This window comes from Lates calcarifer, linkage group LG13 (genome assembly GCF_001640805.2).
Source record: "Lates calcarifer isolate ASB-BC8 linkage group LG13, TLL_Latcal_v3, whole genome shotgun sequence".
Lineage (NCBI taxonomy): Eukaryota > Metazoa > Chordata > Actinopteri > Centropomidae > Lates > Lates calcarifer.
This window is the reverse complement of record NC_066845.1, coordinates 19,404,020-19,421,290: the sequence shown is the minus strand read 5'-3', so window position 1 is coordinate 19,421,290 and position 17,271 is coordinate 19,404,020. Positions and strand designations below refer to the sequence as shown.

Here is a 17,271-nt window from a genome sequence, read left to right as displayed (position 1 = left end):
TCCCTCATGTTCTGCCTTCATGTGGGCAAAATTCAACGTTAGGGGTACTGGAATGTATCAAACAGCAGTTACAAAGGATCAGACCTCTCTGCTCAGATGCAGCATCAGTGTTACACTCAAAACAGCAACCACATGAGCTTCAGCTCTCTCTAGTGGCCACCTGTGTAACACCAGGCAGAAAAATGGCAGTACAGAGCTGTGAGGGGGAAAAACCTCAAAGATCAAACCACTGCAGAGGCGGTGAAGCCTGAGCAGTGTAAGATACGTATGACTGCTGAGACACCAGCCCTCACAACACCTTCTTCCTGTCTACTCAAAAGGAGACAATGCAACACAGCGCTACAAGTATCCGCTTTGCTTCAACTTGCACTGCGACACAGAATTTGATTCACACGACAGCTACCAAGGAAGAGCCTAGAAAACACCCAACTGCACTAAAGTCACAGCAAGAAATGACAGAGAGAAAACACTTTTCTGCTATCTCAATACTCTTTCCTATGTGGCGATAATAATACTTCAGTTATTCCTCTAACCAAAAATACTAAAGAACACTCAACATATCTCTAAACATCTTCTTAAATGTACAATATAGTAACTTTGAAAAGGTTTGATTTTCTTACAGTAAATAAAATAAATATTTTAAGAAAGAGCAAGTTAAGACTGGGTGGATATCACACAAGACATGAGAGGAATGACATCAATAAAAATATGAATGGAGTGACATTCAGATGCAATAAAATAAAATATACAACACATAAAGCCATGCTTGGTTTATACAGTGGTTTGTACCATCTGAAAAAAACACTGAAGTCAACTCTTAGAAATCGATTGCCATAGTGAAGAAAAAGTAAATTCTGGGTTAGAAAAAAATTTAGTCCTTTTGCTTAAAAATATATTTTTGAGGACAAAATCTGATGAGAGGAAATTTAAGGTGGCAAACTATTTCCAAAATAACCCTGATAGGTGAAGCAGTCATTTATTGTACACAGATAACAGCATGTTTTAAGCTGTTTTATATAATTCTCATGTAGACTGACCCTCACATCCCTGCTACACTAACTACTGTGTTCAATTTGCTGTCGTGTCCTACAAGACTGTATACAGAGACAGTTCTGTCTGGGTTACATTAACACCTACAGTACTTCACTGCACCTCCACATAGTTCATTTGGCTTCACTGAAAAGGAAAAATCCATTCTTTTACCTGATCGGATGGAAACAAAACGATGAATATTTACAAATGTGATGAGGTGATTAGCTGATTAATGAATGGATGGTTACAGCTGAATCTTTGTCTCACATACACTGAACATACTCCAGTGTTTGCTGCTGCCCCTCTACAGCACCATCATTTCTCCATTAACAATCCAGAGACTTAATTCATGACCATTTCTCAGATTTACTTGGCCACATCAATATTAACAATCTAAACCTTGTGAAATCTATTTCAAATACACACTTAGTGAATTTGCTCTCCAACTGTTGCACATTGTGATCTATAAGTGGCTAAAGTTAAAATAATGAGCATACTTTCAATAAAAATATAAATATATAATCAGACTGAAATAACAAAGCAGACTGTTTTGGCAGTTTTAAAGCAATTTAGCATTGCACCTCCATAAAGTCGGGGGACAGATTAAGAGAACTGTCAAAACTGATGCAGCAGAGGCTGAGATAGCCTGACTTTCAGTGGATACTACATTTCCCATAATGCATCTCAATGGCATTTTACATTAAACCCTCGTCATAAATGCCAAAATTCCACACCCCAGATTCTAATGTAGTCTTTCAGGGTTATTTTCTCAGACTTTTGAGAATTAAAAAAGTTGCTGAGACATGATACAACTGATTTTGCAGTTTTAGTAGAACTGATGTTTATATGTAAGAATCAGTGCAGTGCCCCTTACGTAACTATAGACTGTAGGTGAAAGCTTAAAAAACAGAAATGGACCAAATAGTTTAAAAAAAAAAAAAAGCTTCAGCTTTTATATTTTACCACCAAATCAAACAAATATTTGCCAGTGGCAGAAATATCACAGGATCCCACTACAGAACCTCTGAGAACGAACACTGGTGTGTGTGTACAGTAGCTGACTGTATTTGCAAACTGCAACTTGAACATTATATGCATTAAAACAAAACTGACCACTTTATGGCAAAGGTTTCACTCAAATGGTGGTAGATCAGTGACAGTTACATATTCTGCTCTAAAGTAGATACTGGCAGTGTACAAACCATCACTGTGTCTTATTTGCACTGATACAAATAGTCTGATCCCAACAATGTCACAAAAAGAAGCCATAATGAAAAATCCCATCACCTCTCTGAACAAAAAACCCATAACAGCTCCTTGTTATAGATTAAAAGTATGAAAACTGGACTGTAATCAGTCTCTGACAACTTCTCTACTTTTGCCACAAAAAAGTAACCAGGTGAAGGGAGATTGTGTCTGGATTGTGCTGGCCTTTAGGCATTTCTTTTCTTCCTTAAAAAAGACTATTTTGCATGGAGCTTTGCTAAACTGCTCCTTAACGCACAAAACCACCAGCAGTCTGAAATCATCCAACTCAGAGACTGAATTCTGCGTTTGTCCAATTCAATCAAAAACTTCAGTGTAGTTTAGTCATTCATCTTATATTTCTGCATGATAACACGCGATAATACGATGATAATGATTTGGCCAAGCATGACAGGCTTTGAAATGATGAATGGCAGCCAACACAGGAAAAGACGCATACACATAAATGCACATGGCAGATGGCAAAAGTGAATTCAGTCTGAATAAAACAGACACAGAGACCTTAAGATATAATAGAACATACCAAATATAAAAACCATCTATGTATAAATAGAAACAATCACAACAAAGAAATTTAAAACTTAAATTGTGGGGTAGGGTGCAGCTGGAGGAACAATACAGTGAGTAACAGGGTTGAGAGCAGTGCATTAAAACAAAACAAAAAAAATTGTACAATAAAATATTAACACGCATTAATAGGTATATAGAGGATGTCCTGTATACAGGTAGAAATGTACAGCTGACCAACATTTTGTTCAACAGTGTGAATAGATACAAGTTAGCTATAATGGAAATGTGTAACAGTACAGTAATTCACTAACTCAACCTGAAAACACTGGTGTGAGAAACATGATTCATAGACCGTATGAGCACAAACACGACTCTCATACCCAAATGAAATGGAATGATCCAAGGCTGTAGTTTTTTGTGTTTTTCTTTGTTTTAGGGTTTTTTTTTTCTCAGATGTGTTCTGGCTCACACATAGCACTGCGAGTCTCCCAGATCTCCAGGGCTGCACAGAACCCACAGGTGCTGCCCTCCCTCTCTGTCTCCCCCTTCAGGGTGAGCCGGTGTGGATGCGGGTGGACCTAGGCGGCGGCCTCCTCCAGTGCTGGCAGCAGACCCTTCTCTGTCAGGTGAGCCTTCAGAGAGTTGAAGATGTGGAGCTGCTGATCGGCACGGAGGGCCAGGAGCTGCTGGATCACCTTGCTGGGATTGGGGCCCCTGAGATAAGGAAGAGAGATGATCAAACACACATTGTCTATTCAAAATCTTCCCAGCACAACTGACCTTTTACTAAATTCCTCCTCCAAACAGTGATTGTCCAGCCACAGTTTAGCAACCATAACTAAGCATGGCAGGAGTATCAAGCTCAGATGTCTCAACATGCTGAAGCAGTGTACACAGAGCTACAAGAAACAGGAGAGCAAACTTCCAAGGCTAAGAGTTGGCACAGAAAGTTGCAGCATTTAACTGATTACCAACAGTATTACCAGTGACAAAATCTGATAATAAGCAAAGGCCAAACACAATATGTTGAAGTGTCACTATTTCATACAAATGTTGTGTGTTTGTGTGTTTACCTGATGAAGCTAGCGATGTAGACATTGACAAATGTGGCCATGAGGTACTGACAGTCAAACCTGTCCATAATGCCACCATGACCTGGGATAGTGTTGGCAAAATCCTGCAAGGACAAAGGACAGTGCACATGCTTAACATATAATAACAGGGAGAAACATTAAAGTAACAGTAAGAGAAAATGAATAGGAATACATATTTTGTATGTGATCAAACACAATGCACATCATATTTTATGGGTGAATATGAGTATGAATCAGTATTCCACATTAAGTCATGCAATCAACATCGGAGCCTGTGTTACACATTGTTCTGACTGCTTGCAGGTGCAGAAGCAGCACCGTACTGAAGCCTGCGAGGAGAGCAGCCAAAAGCATGCCTATTGTTTCCTCTGACATTCATGGGGTTCTGCACGGTGAATTCACCCTCCAGGGTCAGACTGTCCACTTTTAGATAGATAACTTTGGCATGATGGCAATGGGGTGCACCTTCATAACAACACGCTCGCTCACAGCACGTTGAAAATACAGTCGTTGCTCCCCACCTGCCCTTCAGCGCTCCAAGCATGACAGCAGTGTTGGGAGCTAATTATTGCTGCACAAGGTGACTACTTTGAGCTCATGTGCGGTTTTTGCTTGTTATAGGTGCAGTTTCAGAACTTTTTGATCACACCTTGTAATAGAAAGCTGCCCTTTTCTGAGCAGGCCAATACCAAGGGGGGGATGCAAATACGAACAGGAAAATAGCAGCAGCAGACTGAAAGTGGAATGGCCCTGTATGTATGCTGATTGGTTACTAAGGGTGTATCCCAGGATGGTCTCTGCATCTCTACCTTGATCTTGAAGGCCCTCTTGAAGCCACTGGCAAAGAAGCCACCAAAGGGCCCCACAATGGAAGCAAAGGAGGAGAGAGCGATGCTGTGGATCTGGAACGGATAGAGGCGCACTGTGGTCTGTGGAGACAACAAGGAGGGGTTCAATGAAAACAGTCATACTCAACAAGGACAAGTAGATAACAACATTCAGCCACTGTTTTAAAGTGGGGCTGTCTGATACAGGGTTCTCTCTTCTTTCACTTTTTTAACACCTCTTTCTAAATTCTTTTTTCAGCTCTACATTTCTTAACTGGATATGGTAATTTTATTGTCTCTATGTGAGCCGACACTAAAAGATCCTGATATAAATACAAACAATTCCTTACAACACAAATATGTCAGTCAATACTGAGTTTCCATCTGTAACATAAAGTAACAGATGACAGTTTGACAGGATTCTACAAAAGCTCTAATCCTATTACTATATCTTGGACTGCTTTGATTTCATATTCACATCAGTTTGACTACGACTATAAAGCACCAATCAAAAGAGATAAAGCCAGACAGATGAGGAAGACTGCAGGTTGAGTCTTACCCATCCAGTGATAGACTCCAGGATACTGGGCAGGGCGTAGTCCTGGAGCTGGAAAAGGTCAGATGGCTCACAGTCCACCTGAAAACTGTTGGAGTCATTGTTGAACTCCACTGGACACACAAAGTAGCGGTAGCCGGCCATCACATAGGACAGCTGGAAGGAGAACACGTACATCAGCTACAGCACTAACCCCACCAGTTGTGGGAACATTTCACTGACTTTACATGTTAAAGTTAATTTACTTGTTATGGGGAGTACTACTCAGCCTTTGAAAACAGATGTATAATGTCTTATGTGGCCATGGAGGAGTTTTGTAATGAGATTTATTTACTATAACAATGATAAGTCCAGATATACATTAATGTGCATTAATTATGAATTTTCTTTTCCTCTCTTCTATTTGAATTGTTTGCTTTTAAAAGCTGCTGTGTAAAAGTACTTTACAGGGTAAACTGACTGACCAAGCCATACTTGCACATACCTCAATATGACAACATTACATGGCAACAAAGGGGTTATTATATATAAACACACAATTAGATGTCAGACCATAAGGCTTTGTTTCATGAATGTCTGAATATCTAAGGACTTTAAGAAGGACTTTTAAACACTTCAGAAACAGACCAGAGCACACAAAGGGTCAAATTCTCTCTAAAGACGTGATAAAATGGAAACCATATCTTACCATGATGCCAAACACAATGGTGGAGAAGAACCCACCAATGAATCCCTCCCATGTCTTCTTAGGTGACAGCTGCAGAGGACACAGTTGAGATGTGGACATAAGGTTATTATATCACCATGTACCAGGCAACACTTCAAATGTGTCTAAAACATCTGTCAATAGCCAGACCCCTAAACACTGGTTTTGTATGTCACACAGTACACACTGGAGAGAAGAATAATCTTCAGTAATAATTAGAATACACACATCAGATTATAACATGTTCCTTCTGTGCTTTGCACAGCAGAACATAAATATTGGTTAGTAATTTACTACAAATGTGTTCTGTTGGTGCAAAACAGCAGACATTTTGTGCTTCTGTCAGTGTTTTGCAAATCATGATGCAAACCGACCTTGATGAGAGGGGTGCGGCCAAAGAAGAATCCAAACATGTAGGCCATAATGTCATTACAGATCACACAGGAAATTGGCACTATAAACCTATCCAGACAAGAGAGAGTTCACATCAACTAAATGTAAATACATTTTATGAAAGAGATGTGTGGTGAGGCAACCTGGACAAGTAATGATTCAAGAGCTAATTATTTGTGCATGCTCAACACATTAACAATAACAACATTGGATTTCAGCATATTAGAATTTGCTTCTGCAGCAGGCATTGTTAGTGAGAAGGAGCTATATAACTGCTGATTTAGTTAAGCTGTACAGAATAAAAGCAGATAAAGGACTGTTGACTTACCAGATCATCCCCTCAAACAGGTTGTGAATGATAAGGTGAGACTGAGTCACCACAATCAGTAGAGTCACATGGGTCCAACCAAACTGAGAGACAAGATTAACAATATATGTTTACACTAGGATAAGTTTATATTTGCTTTCAATTCAAAATATACTTATCTGTATAATTCTTAACAGACTGGACAAAGTAACAGTGTCTGAGACAAATGTTTCCTGGTAATACATATTTGTGTGAAAATACTTAAAGATGTGTTCAAGATGTTAAACACATCTCAAAATTAAAGATGTGAACTGACTCCACCTTAAGTTTACAATAAACAGTGACTGCATGGTGAAGGGTTTTGCCAGGACACACTCTGTTACCAACATCCAAAATGTGACCAGATAATAGCTTTATTACATCCACAATATGAGTGGAAAATGTGGGCAGCGTTAAGTGTCTGCTCCTCGACAGTCAGAGCTAGCTGCACTCCTCATCTCCTCACTTAGAACCAGCAGAAGACTGTGAATAAATTCAACTGTCAGGTGGGAATAGTTGTGTATGTTAGGCTGTAAAACTGTGCACTAAAACACCTCCCCAAGATAAATACTTCTCTTTCTGTCTTGGGTCTGCTCTCTAATGACAGACTAGCTTTTTAGGCTACCCATGCTAACTGAAAACAGTTGGAATGAACTATATGCCAGACATTTCTCTAAGAGCACACTCTGTCCCACTTCTCCATTTACTCGGGGGCCTGTACTTTATCATCAATAACCCAGTAGCCTGGAGGCTGGTGGCCAGGAGGAGGCAGGGTGCTACTTACCATGTAGAACTGAAGGCGGTAGTGTTTCTTTACCAGACTCAGCACAAACATGCAGAAACCTGAAACAACAGGACGAGTCATATATGAAATACCTAATATGGACATGATCAGAATTGCACTGTCTGTGAGAAGGAGTAGATTAATTAATTCAGAATCCAGGTCATCTTTGGACAAACTCTGACTAAATTTAACCTGACCTATTTCAGATAAAGCCCAGTGTTAATGTGCAGAGAGGAGCTCAGGGTTGCTGAGGTGAGGTGAGGATGTAGCAAAGCAGGGAGTGTGTCAGACAAAAAGCACTTTTACTGGGAGAAAAGAAGTCAAACCAGACATACTGAAGAGCCTGGGGAACCGGCCCCTTAAAAAGGTTTCAGACTGACATTTACTCTTCCAAAATCAGAAAAATATGTCATGCTGAAACAGATTGCAGATTGGAGCATTTTTCTGGAACTTCAAGGTAATACCATTATCTTCACATCGAAGACATGTGAGAAAGCCAGGCCATTCAGTTTCACCTTGAAACTTGTACGTAAGACACACAAAGAGTAAGGGTGCTTCCTTCCTCACCACATCCTGTTTGACATCAGTTAGCGGCTGCAGTAGCACTGACTTACTAACAGACAATCTGCAGCACAGGAAGCAAGACTTCTCCAGTTAGCGTGGTGTCTGAAATAACCAACTTTGAAGTAATTAACTAACTATCAATTGATCAGCATGGTACACCAGTCAAGATAACAAAGTTACCAGATCCGATACTCACTGATTTTTAGATTTTATCTTTAACAGAAATATTTTAATAGGATATTTATTTATTCATATTTCTCCTGTGAAAGTCCTCATTAATCATCAAGCCTAGAAACTCCTGGAGCCATCTTGTCTTTTGTGATCAATTCAAATACCAGATTCAAATACCAGAACAGTCGACTCACTCATTAAATATGTTATCTTTGCTGCGGGGAACAGCACCTCTTCTCTTGTTTCCCTTGAGTTTAATGGTGTCATTTGATAAAATGCAAATGTATTCATTTCTTTGACCGTGAGGGCATTCACTAAATACTAGGTCACCCTGTGACACTTGATAAAGCAACAATAGAACATATAGAAAATACTCACTAGAAAACCTCTGTATGGCTGGTGTTAGGCAACTGTGTTCAACTGTTACAATTTTGTGATACCTGCACCTCAAGTGACATGACTCAGTACTGAATAATCTGAATGAATGTTGTTGATGTGACACATTTACAAAATGAAAAGATAACTGTGAAAACTCAGCAAACATTGCACATTGCAGGAAGTTAATGAGTCTCCTCTACTGTTTGTACCTGTGAGGTAGAGGGCAAAGGAGATGAAGCGGTGGTATTTGCTAAGGATACGAAGCGGCTCCTCCCTTTGCACTAGTGTGAAGAAGTAATCTGTCACGGTCTCACCATAGAAGAAGTAGTTCACACACAGCAGGAAGTACCTGGAAAAGGTTGAAGTGAATGCACAAATCAGACGGTTCTATGGCAGCAGCTAATCATACTCTGCATTCAGTATGCCTGCAGAAAAACCTGTAATAAGCTGCACTTTAGTGCAAAGATGCATCACATTTTTTTCAGGGATTTACCTGTGGAAAAGCTCTGATCTGAAATATTCCTGAAATGAATCTATTATGTGAGTAAACTGTGCAGACTCAGGCAGAGAGAAGCCCAAACAGTCTGCTGTTCCAAAGTACTAACTAACTAAACATTGTGTTTTGATTTTTCATCAGGTTTCAGGCACATGGCATAGTGAATGTCAGGACTCTGCTATCTATCACACTATATCAGAGGTTTTCAAACTGTGACGCGTGCCTCCCCTGGGTGTCATGAAGAGCGAGATACTGAGTGAGGCGACTGGGACGAGTGTGTGCCGGTGTTCAAACAATGGGATGTTAATGTGTTCGGCTTGCTGATTGGTCTGTCTCATTAAGACAGTCAGACGTTGTAGCTGCAGCAGTGACTGTAACACACAGCTCACAGAGAAAATTAAATCAAAATTAGCACCAACATTTGTACTTCTGTTGAGTCATAGCTCCATTAAATCTGAACAGACATGATAGCTAAATTTTTAGATTCAATGTGACTTACGCTTTCCAAGGATATCTTTATATTTGATGACTATCAAAAATTAATGTCCATAAATCCACCTAAAAATCACTGAAAAAACACACCTAAGAATAATCATGTTTTTAGGTTTTCTTCAGTAATCTATTGATAGTTATCTGTACATCCAGAACCTGCACATAGGTGATTCTGTGTACTTTTAGTGGTGCCCATTTTGTCATGGGGAGTGTGGATGGGGGGGTCACAGTGTCAAACCTTGAAAACCTCTCTTCTATACTGTACGCTGCTGCTGCTAAAATCATACAACATCAATGATTCACAGTATTTGTTGGATTGGGTTAATAGTCTTCAGTCTACTTAAGAAAAACAGGTCAGAAACAAACCTCAGGAAGTCTGCAACAAAATAAAACATGAGACAAAACAGTAAGAAAGAAGCAAACAAGGAAATTTGCTGCGTTCATGACACCTTTCTAAAATGTGTGATTGTTTGTGTACTGTATGTACATGTCCTCACCAGCTCAACGTCCTGAACCAGGGGAGGTGGTAGGAATGGTAAACGCTGTAGCCAATGGTGATGATTTCTTGGAAGCACTTGATCTGAACACAGAGGACCTGCACAGAGAGACACTGTGTCACCAAGGACAAAACAAGTGGAGCACCAGAACTGTGTGTATGTGTGTGTGTGTCCTATAGCCTGCTGTCCTAGTGACACAAAATGGCTGACAGACCCACTTCGAACTCCCAGATGACAGAAGCAGCAATCCTGCATGTTATTAACCAGGATCCCATTAATCCATGAGATTACATTTTTCATTTGTGTGCCAAAGTTCAACTGCATAGAACATGCTGCAGAGAGCAATTATGAACCTCAACATACTGTACAACTCATTGAGAAAATTAACCATGCCAGCACCTTAAACATAAATATATGAGACCATGGCTTACACCAAGTGTTTTGTTAACTTTTATCACTCTTTTTCCCCATTGAAGCTACGAAACCCCCCACAATTTTAACATTTTCTTTAAGGCAGAAAACTCAAGAGCTATCAAAGCTTTTGCACAGAACCATCAGTGTTGTTTGTAGCCTACTCACAATCATCATAAGCACCATGGGGCCCAGGTAGATGATGAAGAAGAAGAAGGAGATCATGGCTAGTGTGAGGATGCCTCGTACCCACCAGTTCTTCCATCTGAGGGAAGCACAAAAAAATCAATGTTCAGTGTCATAAAACACAGAGGCAGACAAACCAACCCAGCATTTGGTTTAATAATGGATTCATAAGAAGAGTAGAAAAAATAAAATAAAAATAAATAAAAAAAATATTTGTTTTGATTGGCTGGCAGCTGTACAACAGAAAACACATTTGTTATTTTCATATATCAGGACACCACCTCTGCATTATCCTTTACATGTGTTGTGCTGATTCATTAAGTGTGTTGTGTAGACATGTTTGTGTCACAGTGAATGTATTTCCATTACTGCAGCTTTAAAAACAACAGAGGAACTATGCCCATACACACACAACCCAAGTTTGACAATATTAATGTGTGCCAGGAATATAGATCATACACTTCAGTGACTCACATCAGCTGTTCAAAGAAAGCTATGAGTGAGGAGGGATTCCTCAGTGTGAATCGTGACACCTCTACATGTGTAGCAGTGGTGAGATGAGGTCCAGTAAACATGGGCCTCTCGTTTAGGTCTATATAGAACATGTAGTGACTAACACAACAACTGAGAATACCAAACTCCCTTAGATAATGAGTGTCTAACATTTACACATAGTATTTATATTTTTGCTGAGCAGGGCAAGTTTACTGAACATGCTCAAAACAACTGCTTTCATTACTGCACACAAAACTCAGCAATATGGTTCTGTGTTCAACAGTAACTTACCTTGAGGATAGTCCAGACAGGGCTTTGTTTAGGACCTCAGGGGTGTCATCTGCAGGAACTGGCACCTCTGGAACCCCTGAATCCACTTTAGACTCACTGTCTGACACCCCATCTTTTTCCACCTTCAGCTCACTGTCTGAGACCTGACAGACAGACAGGAGAAATAAGACACTGACATTTAGTGAAGATGACTTGTTGTAGCAAAAGATCCCAAGATGTAAAAACAGAAATAAACTCTTGTCCTTTCATATACATATACATTTTTGTTTATTCCATCCTAAAAATTTTTTTTCTCTTTCCTACTATCTAAACACATGGCATATAATTGTGTTTATTGTATTTATTTTTCAAGCAGCACAGGGCGTACACAGCTAAAAAGACTGTAAATTAAGCTCTTCTTCTCACAATGGAAACAGTCAAACTACATGACAACTGCCATGGGGATGGCCTCAAACTAAATCACATGATACTATATCTAGGTTAGATAGCTCTTGGTATTTTTTGCACTTTACAACATAAACATGCAACACATCTTGCATAATTTCCCCCCGGCACTTTGTTCCCCACAGAGAGAATGATCTGCTGCCTTGGCTGAGAAATTTTCTTAAAAGTACATTTTTTTATTGTTTTACCTGACTCAGAACAAACTGTCATCTAACTTCCTGAGCTGGATACAGTAACTGATCATAAAGGTTCTCTCACCTGTCAAGCTTTCCATTACAACACCGAGTGATGCAGTTTACAGTGTTAATGGTGGCAGATTTACCACTCCAAACCTGTAGGTTTTTTTTTTTTAAACAACTTAATCTCACACAAAGGTGAACACAAGCAGATTCTCTTATTTCTAACCGGGTTTTGTTGGCTGAAATGGTGAATTTGGCTTTTTAAATGATGCTAGGTCACTACTGTTTGCAGTAGGCTAGTTAGCAAGGCATGCTAGCATTTGTTGCTTATGTTACAGCAGACAAATAAACAGATTTGTCCAATTCTTATGCTTAATGCTTTCATGTTTTTGGTTGTGGAAAGTGATTAAAAAGAAACACCACAAACGAAAATGTTCAAATGCAACTATTGCTCATGCTACAGCCACAGACACAAGTTTGACAGGCCTAGTCAGTTTGCTTTGCTATGATTGGACAATTTTTTATTCTGTGGGGGGGTTCAAGTACCCACTCAGTCCTGAAGAAAAGAGCTGATCATCCAGAGTAAGTGAAAACACCTGTGTGAGTGAACAATGGATGTGTAACTGCCAGTGCAGGGTTGTGTGTTGGAGGCTGAACACTACGCCAAGTCATCATCTCCATCCATATTGTTGATTTCGCAGAACCATCTGTTCACTGATGAAGGCCTGCTTAAAACACACTGCTCTCTGCCTCTCCATGGTAACAATCGAAAGATGGGTGTCATCAGACGGTGGCAGTTACACACAGTTACAGCTCCTCTGACTGCTAAAAACAGAGAGGTTTCCTCAGGTCAGTCTGTCCTTTCACTTCTCACACCCCCCACTGACCTCTCTGCTGCTGGTGACCAAATTAGGCTCACAGCTCTCACCTCATATTCACAAAGCAGATGGTTTGCTTGCTGCTCTCTGACGCCCACTCAGTCTCACACATAAGCTTTAACACTTACAACACTGCTACATTACTGCAGCTGGAAAATTTCTATATTAATAATATACCTTTGTTATTTTTTGCAACAACCTGACCGTTATTTTCTCTGTGTTGTTTTATGTTGTTTTGTGCCCCTTTTCACACATTTATCTTTATAATGACAGAATAATGTTTTCTGCACACGTAAATCTAAGTTATGACAAATAAATAAATTGAGAACCTCAACAGCATATTACATCTACATTTAATGTAATAGCTCATTCAGGGGTCTCCCAACAATTCCAGGTTAAGGAAGTGCTTTGAAATGATACACCAATATACTTTTAACGGTGGACACTTACACTGAATTAAATATGCTCTTATTACTCAGTTTTAGAGTGAGAAGATCCAGTGTCAAATTCTTTATATCTGCATAATCTACATCAACAGGAGAACCAGTCAAATTCACAATGAAGAGAAAGCACTTCATATTTGTGCAAGACCTATTAAATAAGCTGTGAATTCTGTTTCACATTTTATACACAAGTTATTTTCATATTTTCTTTTTGTTACTAACAACTTTTTCTCCTTATATCATGAAACTTATTATTGTGCAAAATCAACATGTTCATGACAAAAAAACTATTATATTGAAATATTTTCTTATAATGAGAAAAGGAATTTCTCATTATAACAAAAGACACACAATACTCTGCTGTATGGATTCAGTTGGCTTCTTATAATATTGAAGTAGAGGATAACATTTTGTCATCTACAGCAGTCAGTGTGTGCACACTTTTGTGAGCGTCCCTGAGCAAAACACTGATTCCCTAACCTCTCTGGTTCAACTCAGGTTAAAAGAAAAAAAAATTACATCTTCCAAAATGTAGAACATTTCATTGACTATGCTTCAAATTATGTGAAATACTCTTACAAATAATGATGCACTGTCAATAACTGTCAAAACTCACCAACTGAATGCAGAAGCATGAACAAGGATACAGATACACACACACACACAGAAAGAGAGAGACTCATTCTCCGCCTGCTGGTTTCTATGGAGACAATATCCGTCATTCAGGATGCTTGAGTTAAAAATAGGGGCTTGTTTCACTCCTCCCCTTTCATATTCTCTGGTAGACCAGCAGCAACCCTGAGTGTCTTTGTTTTGTTTATCTCCAATTCATTACAAATGGCTAAATCTGCACACTGTGAAAGGATGAGCACAATTTATAATCTAAGGCCCATCTTCACAACATCTAAACCCAGAGGAGTGTGGGTCCTTCACAAATAAAGCAACAAAGGGAAAAGACAGGGTTTGTCATCCAGGTTCTCAGCTGTGTCACGCTGAGTTCATCAGACACAAATATTTTAGAGCAAATGTTTTGAAATGTTTTGAATCGCTTAGAACCACACGCACACACCATGTATTCAGATGGTCATTTAGAGAGAGACTTCCCAGCATTGCCTGACAGAACACTAAATATCTTTGAACAGATGTACACACAGTACACACAGCCAGATGATGCATCAAGCTGAGATCCAGTATGGTGATGCAATTGAATTTTCAGGTGTGTTTTATAGTTACGCAGTTAAATCAAAGTGTGACTCATTAATAAATGTGTGTCTCTCTACTCCAATTTATGCTAACCACCATAAAAATACCTCACCTGAACTAATGTCACCCTCACTTTATAAACCAAAGTCATTTTCTTTAGAGCTGTTCTTACAAAGCTCATCCAGATGAAAAGGTCACAGCAGAGCAGGGCAACAACAGATTCAATGATCACCTATTTTTTTCCACCTTTTACTTAGTATGACCACTATGTCACTGGAAGGGGACCCACTAGAACAACTTAATTTTATCTTGTGTGTATCTGTAAAATTGTCTGTGAACCTCACTCAAACCAAGCAACCACGAAATTTTGCTATTTCGAACTATTTCCCCTAAACTTATAGGACACTTACTGTAATTAACTGATTATATCACCTGACAACCACTCCATATTAGTACCGGGAAAGCAGCTTCATTAAGTAACTATGTATTACACTATCCTGAAACACATTGTGACCATGAAAAATGATATGAAAGCGGCACTATAAGAAAAAGCACCGACGTTAGTTCCACTATAATTGACCATTTCTCTAACATGCGCGGTGCGGTTTGTTATCGGGATGTGGCTAATGCCTCGACTACTTTCCCATCTGCTTAGCTGTTCTCCAATTGTCTGTAATTATGTCCTCTCGTCCTAGATAGATCACCACATCCATCACACTATCGCCACGCCCCTTTCCTGCCTCCGACTATTCTCTGGTAAACACCTTCGATATCCATGTTGGCAATACAGATAATGCATTTATTTCCCCAGTTTCAATATAAGGCGAGGTTAATTATAACACATTGCTGGACAGCGGTATGCCTGGGGCGGTTGTTATTACTGTAACAGTCGGACCAGCAAAGCTAATGTTTTTACAGTGCCAGGAACCATGTCTGTTTAGCAGTTCTACGGTAAACAAGTTCCAACAGTTGACTTTAGCTATCACCGAATAGCTATCGTGAATAGCTTGAGGCTTTTTAGACGCTTATGTAGCTCTGATGTGGTACCGTGTGTGGCTAGCTGCAAACATCTTACCAATCATCAGTCAAATACTTCACAATTTACTGTTGCTTTACTTGGCAGCAAATAAAGAAACAGATTCAAATATAGCTTACGACTCTTTCGTATAAACAAAGTGCCATTCTGTACGTCGGCATATACCTGTGAAAAATAGCAGGGCTAAATGCAGTACAATTTTAACTTTTGCATTTGGTTTGTCTGGTGTTTTCAGGACGAAAGCACACCCAGGAAGACCGTAAATAGCATCGACCAATCAAGTCTAAAATTTCAGTAGTTTGGCGGATGATTTGTATAGCGCGCCTCGGTGGTTCTAACAGTTCTTGAGTTATAACTATATTATTCAGCTAAGTAAGCGACCAAGCCTAAAGAAAACATGCGATTGACCCTGGTCTTATTTGATTCTGACATGTCTTTTTCTCTAGCTAACGTTACACTAGCCAATAACAGTGCATTAGAATAGCTGGTTGGCTAACTAGCATTAGCATTCGCTTCCAAATGGCAGGACTGAGCCCTGGCTAACGCTACCTTGTCCTCTGACGGCTGCTGTTGTAACGCTGGGTCGGTGTCTCTGGCTCCACGGTGCCTCAGCTCTGTCATCTTAGCAGATCGTAGCCTAACGACAATAGCGAAGGTCCTGTGGCTCCGACACACAAACTTAGCTTATGAACTGACAGATCTTCTCCTAAGATTCTCGTTAGATTTTGCACAGCAAAGCTCTCAGTCGATGAACTCAAGCTGTGTCGCTTAACCAGAAATAAAAGATAACGACTATTTCCGGTTTTCAAAATAAAGTCCACGTACTAATGAACTTTATATTGATTACATATTTAAATCTGTGTGCCATTAGTTAACACTGAAAAGATGGCTGCATGTAAAGTTAATTTTGACCGAAATAGAACATCACCATACACAGGTGTAGTCACCCCAGCTTTATTTTTAATACAACAATGGGTGAAATTAGTTAGTAACATACACTGCTGGGAGAAACTGGGGATTTGTATTTATCTCATACAAATGTAAACAACAACAACAATAATAATAATAATACAATTGGCCACAAAATGAAAAGAGAAGTTTTCATGTCATGCAAGTCTTAGGATGTAAACCGTTTCAAACTGAGAATGACATGAGAAATTTTATGATTTCATTTCCCCATTCGAATCTAAATTTGGAAATCTACTTTGCCACATGTTCACGGTCCAGCTGTGCAATTGCAGCAGTACTACTACTGAACTTAACTATTTGGATGAGCAGCAGAGGCACACATACCTCAACAGAGGTGGCAAAAAAGTCCATAGTTTTTAACCTGATCAGAAGTGAACTGTTCAAAACTCAAAGTCAAGTCAAGTCAAAAAGAAATGACAGGGCAGGGAGTGATGGAGGTCTGTTAATTACTGTCTTTTACAATCTGCTGTGCCCTCACAGAAAAGAATTTTCAACACAAAAGCCTTTCCATCAAACAATCTAGATAATGAAGCCTGGATTCTCATCTTTGTCTATAAATACCTGTTTTTCTGTTGGGTTTCTTTGTTTTAGCATTTCCAAAAACAATCATAACACAAATAATGT

At 39.4% G+C, this 17,271-nt stretch overlaps 1 protein-coding gene across 1 annotated transcript; it reads right to left on the bottom strand.

Moving 5' to 3' along the window:
* Positions 1 to 2,612: 2,612 nt before the first annotated feature.
* On the bottom strand, positions 2,613 to 16,459 carry cds2 (CDP-diacylglycerol synthase (phosphatidate cytidylyltransferase) 2). The gene is made up of 13 exons (XM_018669471.2): positions 16,228 to 16,459; positions 11,496 to 11,638; positions 10,692 to 10,788; positions 10,113 to 10,210; positions 8,837 to 8,976; positions 7,515 to 7,573; positions 6,713 to 6,795; positions 6,366 to 6,453; positions 5,974 to 6,042; positions 5,289 to 5,441; positions 4,712 to 4,831; positions 3,882 to 3,985; positions 2,613 to 3,522 (listed from the first exon to the last, which is right to left on the bottom strand). The coding sequence occupies exons 1-13, from the start codon at positions 16,297 to 16,299 to the stop codon at positions 3,387 to 3,389; spliced, it is 1,362 nt and encodes a 453-aa protein (XP_018524987.1). The 5' UTR covers positions 16,300 to 16,459; the 3' UTR covers positions 2,613 to 3,386.
* Positions 16,460 to 17,271: the final 812 nt, after the last annotated feature.